The sequence below is a fragment of the Pantherophis guttatus genome, chromosome 4 (genome assembly GCF_059756535.1).
Source record: "Pantherophis guttatus breed Tessera chromosome 4, ASM5975653v1, whole genome shotgun sequence".
In the NCBI taxonomy this organism is placed as follows: Eukaryota; Metazoa; Chordata; class Lepidosauria; order Squamata; family Colubridae; genus Pantherophis; species Pantherophis guttatus.
Genome location: NC_142066.1, coordinates 4,964,648 through 4,975,965, shown reverse-complemented (window position 1 = coordinate 4,975,965; position 11,318 = coordinate 4,964,648). Strand labels below are relative to the sequence as shown.

Genomic DNA, 11,318 nt, shown 5'->3' with positions numbered 1-11,318 from the left:
TGAAGTCCAACAGTCTTAAAAGTTGCCAAATTTGGAGACTCTTAATCTAGAGGTCGGTGTTTCTGCAGCCATTGTTAGAATGAATCCAGAGAAAACGATTTGTGGGCATACACATCCATACAACACGTACACTTACTTACTAACTTTCAGTCATTGTCTCCTGTTCCTCCATTAGCAGCGAGCGCCGTTTGGCAAAGTCAAAAAAGTCAAGATGGCACCCTCCATCCCATCCCCCGTGAGCATCTCTGCTCCATAAGCTCCTTTTAACGGGTTAACTCCGATGACTAGCAAGTGGGTCAGGTTCACACAACTCGCTAAGCCCAGAAAACGCGATATACAATGTCCCAAACAAACTCCGATTGACCTGTGGGCTAGTTGGAACCAGAAATTTGCCTGCAGACTTTGTGCCTCCGATACTTTCAGACAACTCTGTTTTCCCCCATTATTTTTATTTCTACAAAATACTACAAAGATATTTTATCTTTAAAAGAATGGATTTGAGGATTCGTGCACGGGGCTGATGTCAGCAAAACTAAGGTGGGGGGGGGGTAAGGAAGGAAAAATGTCCAAAGTGAGGTCCCAGGACAGATGGACCCCCAGCTGCAGAGGGAAAGACTGGGCTGGGCAGGGGTCTTCGGTGCCCCCCCTAAACTTGTTCTCGCTGCTGAAAATATCTGGGTTTGGAAAGCAGGCTGAAGCAGGAAGCAATACAGCGAAGTCCTCGACTTACAGGAGTTCGTTTAGGGACCGTTTGAAGTCACAACAGCACTGAAAAAAGTGACTTAACGGCAGCGTTTCACACTTACGACCTTTGTAACAACCCCATGATCCTAGGATCAAAATTCCGATGCTTGGCAGCAAATTCATACTTACGACCCTGGCTGTGTCCCAAGATCATGGGATCCCCTTTTGCGACCTTCTGACAAGAAAAGTCAAGGGGGATGCCAAATTCACTTAATGACCATGTTACTAACTTATCTACTGTGGCGAGTCACTTAACAATGGGGGGGGCAAGAATGCCTCGCTTAACAATGGAAATGTGGGGCTCCCTTGCGGTCGTAAGTCGAGGACTACCTGTAATGGCCGCGTGCGGTTTGCAAGGGGGGGAAGGCTGCGCAGAAAAGTGCAGGCGAGGCGACGCTCTGCGAGGCGAGGAAGGAGAAAGCAACCCCAACTCAGTCCTGGCAGTTGGAGCAATTGGCGTGGGCACCTCCGTAGCCCTGGCAATCCGGCCCCAGGCATTGGCAGCAGGCGCTGTGAAACCAGCGGTAACGCCAGGCGCCCACCGACTGGCAGGCTGCGCGGCACCGGCTCATGGACAGGCAGTCGTTGAAGTAAATGGACTGGCAAGCTGGCGCCGTCGCATTCGGGCCCTTGGCGGTGTCGGGATCCGGGAGCACCAAGTCTGCCAACGAGAAGAAGAAAGGTTGATAAATGGATCTCAAGAGTTGGAAGGAACCTCAGAGGTCTTCTAGTCCAACCCCCTGCTCATTCAGGAGACCGTGTATACCATTTCAAACAAAATTTCAATTTCTTCTTCAAAAACCTCCAGTGTTGGAGCACCCACAATTTCTGCAGGCAAGCCGTTCCAGTGATTAATTGTTCTCCCTGTCAGGAAATTTCTCCTTAGTTTTGGTCACCACGATATTAAAAAAAGAAAAAGAAACGTTGAGACTCTGGAAAGAGCGCAGAGAAGAGCAACAAAGATGATTAGGGGACTGGAGGCTAAAACATATAAAGAACGGTTGCAGGAATTGGATAGGTCTAGTTCAGGGGTAAAATGCTCCCGGTTCAGACCGGATCACCCGATCCGGTAGCGATGGAGGCGGGTGGTTCGGAGAACCGGTAGCAAAAATCCTTGCCCCCCCCTCATTGTCCAGCTGAGCCGCGCAATCATCAAGAGGCTTTTTTTTTATTTTTAAAAGCATTTTTTCTACAACCTCTTTGGCCGAAAAAATGCTTTTAAAAGTAAAAAAAAAAAAAGCCTCTGATGATCGCGTGGCTCAGCTGGGATCGTCAGAGGCTTTTAAAAGCATTTTTTTCTACAACCTCTTCGGCCGAAGAGGTTATAGAAAAAATGTTCTTAAAAGGAAAAAAAGCCTCTGCCGATCAGGCAAGTCAGCTGGGATCATCAGAGGCTTTAAAAAAAAAAAAAGCCTCTGCCGATCAGGCAAGTCAGCTGGGATCGTCAGAGGCTTTTAAAAGCATTTTTTTACAACCTCTTCAGCCAATGAGGTTGTAGAAAAAAATGCTTTTAAAAGTTAAAAAAAAAAAGTTGGCCACACCCACTCAGTCATATTACCCCACTCAGTCATATTTCTCCCCCCCCCCCACCAAGCCACGCCCACAGAACCGGTAGTAACAAATTTTACATTTCACCACTGGTCTTTTTTAAGGAAAAGAAGGACTAATGATGACATGATAGCAGTCTTCCAATATTTGGGAGGCTGCCCCAAAGAAGAGGGGATCCATCTATCCTGTTTCCCCGAAAATAAGACCCAACCGGAAAATAAGTCATAGCATGATTTTTCAGGATGTTCGTAATATAAGCCCTACCCCGAAAATAAGCCCCAGTGAAGATTGTCAGCCAGATGGGTGCATTTGGTACTGTATTTCCCCCAAAATAAGACCTAACAGGAAAATAAGCCCTAATGCATCTTTTGGAGCAAAAATTAATATAAGACCCGGTCTTATTTTCGGGGAAACACGGTATTCTCCAAATCAGCTGAAGGCAGGACAAGAAACAACGGCTGGAAACTAATCCAGGAGAGAAGCAGCCTAGAACTAAGGAGAAATTTCTTGAAAGAACAATTAATCGGTGGTTAATTCAGAAGTTGTGGGTGCTCCATCACTGCAGGTTTTTAAGAAGAGATCGGAGAACCCTTTGTCTGAAATGGCAATAGGGGTTCTGTTTGAGCAGGGGGTTGGACTAGAAGACCTCCAAGGTCCCTTGCAACTCTTGTTATTCTATTATTTTTTTTCACCTCTATTCTATTATTCTGTTTCTCTTTATTCACCTCTATGCACTTTTATGCACATATATTGCATCCAGTTTTGGTCGCCACCATATAAAAAAATATTGAGAGTCTGGAAAGAGTGCAGAGAAGAGCAACAAAGATGATTAAGGGACTGGAGGCTAAAACATACGAAGCAGGAATTGGGTATGTCTAGTTCAATGAAAGGATTAGGGGTGACGTGATAGTAATTGTCCAAAATTTGAGGGGCTGCTGCCCCAAAGAAGAGGGGATGAACCTATTCTCCAAAATACCTGAAGGCAAGACGAGAAGCAACGAATAGAAACTAGTCAATGAGGAAAGCAACCAAGAATTAAGGAGAAATTTCCTAACAGTGAGAACAATTAACCAGTGGGACAACGTGCCACTAGAAGTTGTGAATACTCCAACACTGGAGGCTTTTAAGAAGAGATTGGATAACCATTTGTCTGGAAGGGCTGTGATGATGAACCTATGGCAGGTGTGGTGGAAGTGGCACGCAGAGCCATCTCTCCGGGCATGCGAGCTGTTGCCCATAGCTCTTCCGGGTTCCTGCATACTGGCCAGCTGGTCTTCATGTGCGTATGCGCACTGGCCACCTGGTCTTCCGGTTTCTGGCGTGTATGCTCTTATGGTTTCCGGTGCGCACATGCGCACCGGCCAGCTGATCTTCGCAACGCATGCCGGGCAGGTGCTCTTCCAATTTCCGGCGCTCCCACACGCCTAAAGAGCAGCTTGTATTCGCGCGCGCATGTGCACCAGAAAACCAGGTGTCCGATGCGCATGCCGGAAACTGGAAGAGCAACCCCCTGGCACGCACATACGCACACTCCCGTTTTGGCACTTGGTGCCGAAAAGGTTCGCCCACACTGGTATAGGGTCTCCTGCTTGAGCAGGGGGTTGGACAAGAAGACCTCCAAAATCTCTTCCAAATCTTGTTTTTCCGTACGCCCGTCTCACTCTGGGCATACCTGTATGTGGTCCCAGCAGAAGATGTCCAGTATCCAGGTTGTTTTGCCGCAGTTCCTCTTCTAGCGGCAGAGTCACGATGCTCCAGCCGAGAGCAGGATGATTGTTGGAGAGTGCCAGGAGCGCCCGGAACAGGGACGGTACCGGTGACACCAAATCGTGCATGGAACTTCGTTGGGCAGGGTGAGGAGCGGTTAAGATGCGTTCATCACACAGACCTTGAGATGGGGACAACAACAACAAGGAAACGGCAAAGAACAAAGGACACCTGAGTAACAGGTATGTCCTCGACATACGACCACAGTTGAGGCCAAAATTTGCACTGCTACTCAAGACAGTTGTTAAGCGAGTTTTGCCCTATATGGTACGACTGTTCTTACCACTATTTTTTAAGTGAATCCCTGCAGTCACAAATGGTAAGAGTCACAATTCACCAGTGGAACAGCTTGCCACCAGAAGTTGGGGGTTTTTAAGAAAAGATTGGATAGCTACCTGTCTGAAACGGTATAGGGCAGCGATGGCTAACCTTTTTGCCGTCGCGTGCCAAAAGCGGGGGTAATGGGGTTGCGTGCGCGCACATGCCCACACCCATAATTCAATGCCCCCCATGCCCGCCCCCACACATTCACATGCGATCCCCCCGCACTCCCCCCACTTTTGGCATGCAACAGCAAAAAGGTTACCAGTGGGCTGGTAGGCCCGTTTTACACCCTCCCCAGGCTCCAGAGGCTTTCTTGGAGCCTGAGGAGGGCGAAAACAGCCTTCCCCATTTTCTGACTTCCGGTGGGCCCAGAAGGCCCAAAAATCAGCTGGCCGGCACACGTATGAGCGCTGGAGCTGAGCGAGGACAATGCTCGTGTGCCTACAGATATGGCTCCACGTGCCATAGGTTCGCCATCACAGGTATAGGGTCTCCTGCTTGAGCAGGGGGTTGGACTAGAAGACCTCCAAGGTCCCTTCCAGCTCTATTCTGATCGATCGATCGATCGACTTAACGATCATTCACTTAGTGGCCATTCGAAGTTACAACAGGACTGGAAAAAAACAACGACTTATAATTGGATCTCCCAACGGTTGCAGCATCCCGAAGGTCATGCGATCAAAATTCGGACACACGAGAACTGGCATGTAGTTATGACGGTCGCAGTGTCCCAGAGACACGTGATCCCTTTTGCGACCTTCTGACCAGCGAAGTCCATGGGGAGGTCAGATTCGCTTTGCTAACTAACTTAACAACCACAGTGATTCGCTTAACAACGGTGGCAAGGAAGGTCGTACAACGGTGCAAAACCCCACCAAACAAGTGTCTCGCTTACCGTGTTTCCCCAAAAATACGACCCTGTCTTATATTTTTTTTGAATCCTGAAATAAGCGCTTGGCCTTATTTTCGGGGAGGTCTTATTATTTCGGGGCGCGTGGAGGAAACCAGAGGAAATGGCGGAGACTGGCTGCGCATGTGTTTAAATATTTTTCGGGGAGGGCTTATTTTCAGGGGGGGGCTTATTTTAGTGCATGAGCTCAAAAGCCCAATTGGGCTTATTATCAAGGGATGTCTTATTTTCGGGGAAACAGGGTAGCGATGGAAATTTCGGGCTCAACTGCGGTCGCAAAGCAAGGAATCCCCATAGATTTTTCTCAACCTGAGGAAGCTGGAAAATTGAAACCCGTCAAAGTGAAGACTGGAAGTTTGAGAAAACAGGATGTCAGGGTCCCAACTCCCTCCCAACTTCCCACGGTATGATTGTGGTAGGCCAGGATCCTCAAGGCACACAGGTAATATGACTTCCAGGCATGACACAGGGTAGGAAGCAGTGATGGTATTCAGCCGGTTCGGCTAAGTTCAGGAGAACCGGTAGTGGTGACCTGCGGCTATGCCATTCTATTTAGCCACGTTTTCTAAGCCGTGCGGAAAGCGCGCGCATGCACTCACATTTTCTGTGCCCAACGAACCGGTGATAAAATTATATGAAACCCGCCTCTGGTAGGAAGACACCCCCCCCCCCGGTTCCTGCATCCCCTGCATGGGGCTCCCCTTGAAGAGCACTCGGAGGCTCCAACTGGTCCGGAATGCGGCCGCGCGGGTGATTATGGGCGCAGCTCGTTGCGCCCATGTAACACCTCTCCTGCGCGAGCTGCACTGGCTCCCAGTGGTCTTCCGAGTGCAATTCAAGGTGTTGGTTTCCACCTTTAAAGCGCTCCATGGCATAGGACCAGGATATCTACGGGACCGCCTTCTGCCACCAACAGCCTCCCACCGACCAGTTCGCTCCCACAGAGAGGGACTCCTCAGGGTGCCGTCGGCCAAGTTATGCCGGCTGGCGACACCCAGGAGGAGAGCCTTCTCTGTCGGAGCCCCTGCCCTTTGGAATGAATTGCCCCCGGATATTCGTAACATCTCTGATCTTCGGGTCTTTCGTTTATGCCCTCAAGACTCTACTGTTCCGACAGGCGGGGCTGTCTAATTGAATGATTTTAAATTGGGTTTTAACTTTTGGTTTTAAAATTTGCCCAAAACTATTTAATGATTTTAATTAATTTTAACTATGATATTGTATATTTATGTTTTAATTTTGGCTGTACACCGCTCCGAGTCCTTCGGGAGGAGGGCAGTATATAAATAAAATAATAATAATAATAATAATAATAATAATAATAATAATAATAATAATAATAATAATAATAATAATAATATTATGTCTCAGGACCAAGGCTTCCTGAGACAGTAAAAAGCCCACAATTAGTCCCCAAAACCTTCTTTTTATTTCAACGGCTGTGAATTCTGTTCATTCCCAGCCCGTAATGAGTCATCAATAGTTTGTAAAGAGTCCGACAGAAAGTCTGCCACAGTTCTTCGGGATAAGGCTGATAAGCCCCCGCGTTTATCTCCCTTGAAATGCTGCCAGAGACCTAATTGGCAATTAGCTTTGGAAGGCCAAACGGAGCACAGAGTCAAAACGGAGCTTCAGAATTTAAACCGACCAGAACGAACAAAGTTGCTTCCTGCAAAGGTTCACGTGTCTTTATGTCTTATGGTAGAGACCAATCATCTCCAAGCCTTACTCCTGAGTTGCCCCTTTTGTCTTAACTGTTCTTCCCTTCTGGTGGCTCTGCACATGCGCCCACTGGGAACAGGCTCCCCCTGTTCCTCTGCCTCGCTGACGTCAGACTCTGGAGGCTCCGGAGGCAGCACAAAACTCCCAGATGGCCCTGGCCCCCTCTCTGCCTCCGACGCAGAGCCCTCGTCCGAGCCTCCCCCAGACTCCAGGACTGGCCCATGTTCCTCCCCAGACTCCTCACTGTCCGACTCCGCTGCCAGCTCCACAGGCCGCCGGCGGACCACAACACATCCCACCCCTTGCCCTTTCCCATCCAGGGGGCAAGTCATCTCACCTACACAATCACAGCAAGGCTCCCAGAGTTTAGCCAGGCAGAACGCGCACTGCCGACAGCAACGGGTACGGTTGGCTTTGCACTGGCACATTTCCTGCCGAGAGAAGATTGGTTACGGCAACGGCGTCTTTTATTCCAAACAAAGGAATTCAGGCGTCTGCGCGCACACAACCCTCGCGTCCAGAGCGAGGTGTCCCAAGCCACAAAACTGAAGTAACAGGCAGTCCTCGACGTACGACCGTTCGTTTATAGTGACCGTTCGAGGTTAAAAATGACCGCTGCTCACCCTTATGACCGTTGCAGCATCGGGCGATATACATTCGGAGGCTTGACAACCGCCTCATATTTACGACGGTCACGTGATCCCCTTTTGCGACCTTTCGACAAGCCAAGTCAAGGGGGAAACCCAGCTTTGCGTGACTAACTTAACACCTGCAGGGATCCACTTAACAAACGTGGCAAGAAAAGTCATAAAGTGAGGCAAAGCTCACCTAGCACCTGTCTCCCTCGGCGACAAATATTTTGGGTTTCAATTGTGGTTGTAAATCGAGGACTGCCTGCAAATATGACTCATTTGTTTCTCCAACCTGAATGTTTCCATCCAGATCAGACTCCCGGCATGCTCGTCGCAGTGCCTTACCTGCAGCAAACACTTGCTGACGTCACTTGCACAAAGTGCTTTATTGCACCCCTTGGCGTGGGCACCCACAGCCCATGCGGCTGCCACGAAAAGCAAAACCACCCACCAGCGCATGGCTGCCAGCCGTACCTGGAAGGGAATTAAAATAGATAGATAGATAGATAGATAGATAGATAGATAGATAGATAGATAGATAGATAGATAGATAGATAGATAGATAGATAGATAGATAGGGATGGGATGGAGGGAGGGAGGGAGGGAGAGAGGGAGAGAATGATAGATTCCTCTCTATGGCAGAGTTTTGCAACTTGGCCTACTTTAAGACAGGGGGACTTCAACTCCCAGAATCCCTCAGCCAGCATAGGATGCCTGCTGCAGCCAACAATGCATGCTGGCTGGGAATTCTGGGAGTTGAAGTCTACACATCTTAAAGTAGGCAAGGTTGGAAAAGCATGCTTTATTTATAGGATGTAAAAAGGGAGCTTTTTAAACTTCCTTCCTTCCTTCCCTTCTTTTTCTCCTTTCTTCCCTTTTCCTTCCTTCCTTCTCATTTCCTTCCTTCCTTCCTTTTCTTTCTATTTTATTCCCTTTTCCTTCCTTCCCCTCATTTTTCCCCTTCCTTCCTTCCCCTCATTTCCTTCCTTCTGATTATTCCTTCCTTCTCCCTCCCTCCCTCCCATTTTTTTCCTTCTTCCCCTCATTTCTTCCTTCTGATCCCTCCCTCTCCCTTTTCTTTTTACTTTATTCCCTTTTCCTTCCTTCCCCTCATTTCCTTCCTTCTGATTATTCCTTCCTTCCTTTTCATTTCCTTCCTTCCTTTTCTATTTTATTCCCTTTTCCTTCCTTCCCCTCATTTTCCCCCTTCCTTCCTTCCCCTCATTTCCTTCCTTCTGATTATTCCTTCCTTCTCCCTCCCTCCCTCCCATTTTTTTCCTTCTTCCCCTCATTTCTTCCTTCTGATCCCTCCCTCTCCCTTTTCTTTTTACTTTATTCCCTTTTCCTTCCTTCCCCTCATTTCCTTCCTTCTGATTATTCCTTCCTTCCTTTTCATTTCCTTCCTTCCTTTTCTATTTTATTCCCTTTTCCTTCCTTCCCCTCATTTTCCCCCTTCCTTCCTTCCCCTCATTTCCTTCCTTCTGATTATTCCTTCCTTCTCCCTCCCTCCCTCCCATTTTTTTCCTTCTTCCCCTCATTTCTTCCTTCTGATCCCTCCCTCTCCCTTTTCTTTTTACTTTATTCCCTTTTCCTTCTTTCCCCTCATTTCCTTCCTTCTGATTATTCCTTCCTTCCTTTTCATTTCCTTTCTTCCTTCCTTTTCTTTCTATTTTATTCCCTTTTCCTTCCTTCCCCTCATTTTCCCCTTTCCTTCCTTCCCCTCATTTCCTTCCTTCTGATTATTCCTTCCTTCCTTCTCCCTCCCTCCCTCCCATTTTCTTTTTTTCTTCCTTCCCCTCATTTCTCCCTCCCTCTCCCTTTTCTTTTTACTTTATTCCCTTTTCCTTCCTTCCCCTCATTTCCTTCCAATTATCCCTCTCTCTCCCTCCTCTTTCTTCTTTCTTTCTTTCTTTCTTTCTTTCTTTCTTTCTTTCTTTCTTTCTTTCTTTCTTTCTTTCTTTTTCTTTCTTTCTCTTCCTCATCATCCTTCAACACTGTAAAAGAGGACCACCAGGGTAATTCTGCCATACACCCTGCAGTAAAATGTGTATTTCAGCCAGTTGTTCCTTCCCCGATTCATGTTTCCTAACCTTCTCTCTTTCTTTCAAAGTTTCCTTAACTCTTCCTATCCCTCCCCCTCCTCTTTTCTCCCCCCCCTGCTCCTCCTTTCCTTTCCAACACCTGGCCTTTATAAACCCGGATTTCTTTTCTTGTGGGGGGGAGGGGGGATTATGCCCCATATTCTGCAAACCTGGGGGGGGGGAGCGGATTTGGATAAAAAGAGATTGATAGAGACAGAGAGAGAGAGAAAGAGAAAGAAACAAAGAGAGAGAGAGAGAGACCCCCCCTTCCTCTAGAAAACCGGATCAGACCCTTGGGGAAAAGACCCCCCCCCCTTCCCAAATCTACGTACTGGATTTAGCTGGCTGAAATGGGGGTGGGGGTCTCAGTTGGAAAGAGCTGGGAAAAGTTGGCGCAGATGAGATCCAGAGACACCTCCCCCCCCCACCATACTTCCCACCCCCCACCCCCCTTTGGTTCTCCCTTCGGGAAGGGAAGATTTTTGCCCCAAAGAAGAAGAAGAAGAAGAAGAAGAAGAAGAAGAAGAAGAAGAAGAAGAAGAAGAAGAAGAAGAAGAGTTACCTGGGCAAAAGCGGAGACTCTGCAGCCGTCTTTTGGGGGGGGGGGGCGGAGGAAGGGCGAAGATGGATCGCCCCCCGGTTTTTTTTCCTCCAGGAGGAGGAGGAGGAGGAGGAGAGAAGGGAGTGGGGCAGGGGACAGGCCGGTGGATGGTCGGGAGTAGGGGGGGGAGCAAGAGATCGGGCCTCCTTTCCTTCCCCCCCCCCCTCGCCCCAAATGCGGACGATCGCTTCGGGGCAGCCAGGCGGACGGGCAGGCAGGTGGGGGCTCCTCCAGGCTTCTCTTTATGCAAGCCGCGATTTGGGGGCCTTTCCTCCCCCTTCTTTCCTTCCCCCTCCCTCCTTCTTCCTTTCTTTCTCCCCCCCCTTTTTTTCTCTCCTCCCTCCCTCCCTCCTCCTTTTCTCTTCTTCCTTTCATTTCTTCCCTTCCTCTTCCCCCCTCCCCCTCTTCCTATCTTCTCCTCCTCCCTATTCCCCTCCCTCCCTCCTTTTCTTTCTCTCCCTCTCTTTTTTCTCTTCTTCTTTCCCCTCGTTCCTCCTCTTCATCTTCCACCCTCTTTCCTTCCTTCCTGTCTTCCTCTCCCCCCTTTCCCCTCCCTCCCTTCTTTCCTTCCTTTTCTTTCTCTCCCTTTTTTCTCTTCTTTCCCCTCATTCCTCCTCTTCATCTTCCACCCTCCCTTTTCTCTCCTTTCTTCCCTTCCGCTTCCACCTTCCCTCTCTTCCCTTCCTATCTCCTCCTCCCTCCCTTCTTTCCTTCCTTTTCTTTCTCTCTTTTTCTCCTCATTCCTTTTTTCCCCTCATTCCTCCTCTTCATCTTCCGCCCTCCCTCTTTTCTCTCCTTTCTTCCCTTCCTCTTCCACCTTCCCTCTCGTCCCTTCCTATCTTCTCCTCCTCCCTATTCTCCTCCCTCCCTTCTTTCCTTCCTTTTCTTTCTCCTTTTTTTCTCATTCCTTTTTCCCCTCATTCCTCCTCTTCATCTTCCACCCTCCCTCTTTCCTTCCTTCCTATCTTCCTCTCCCTTTTCCTCTCCCT

The 11,318-nt window shown here is 48.7% G+C and overlaps 1 protein-coding gene across 2 annotated transcripts; it reads right to left on the bottom strand.

The window, feature by feature from the left end:
* Positions 1-432: 432 nt before the first annotated feature.
* On the bottom strand, positions 433-11,034 carry LOC117658200 (twisted gastrulation protein homolog 1-like). Of its 2 annotated transcripts, none has more exons than XM_060684804.2 (5): positions 10,291-11,034; positions 7,993-8,121; positions 7,353-7,446; positions 3,965-4,180; positions 433-1,405 (listed from the first exon to the last, which is right to left on the bottom strand). In XM_060684804.2, the coding sequence occupies exons 1-5, from the start codon at positions 10,702-10,704 to the stop codon at positions 1,176-1,178; spliced, it is 1,083 nt and encodes a 360-aa protein (XP_060540787.2). In that variant the 5' UTR covers positions 10,705-11,034; the 3' UTR covers positions 433-1,175. The 2 variants fall into 2 exon arrangements, with proteins under 2 accessions (XP_060540787.2, XP_087747820.1); XM_087891694.1 differs by lacking the exon at positions 10,291-11,034 and adding an exon at positions 10,061-10,148.
* Positions 11,035-11,318: the final 284 nt, after the last annotated feature.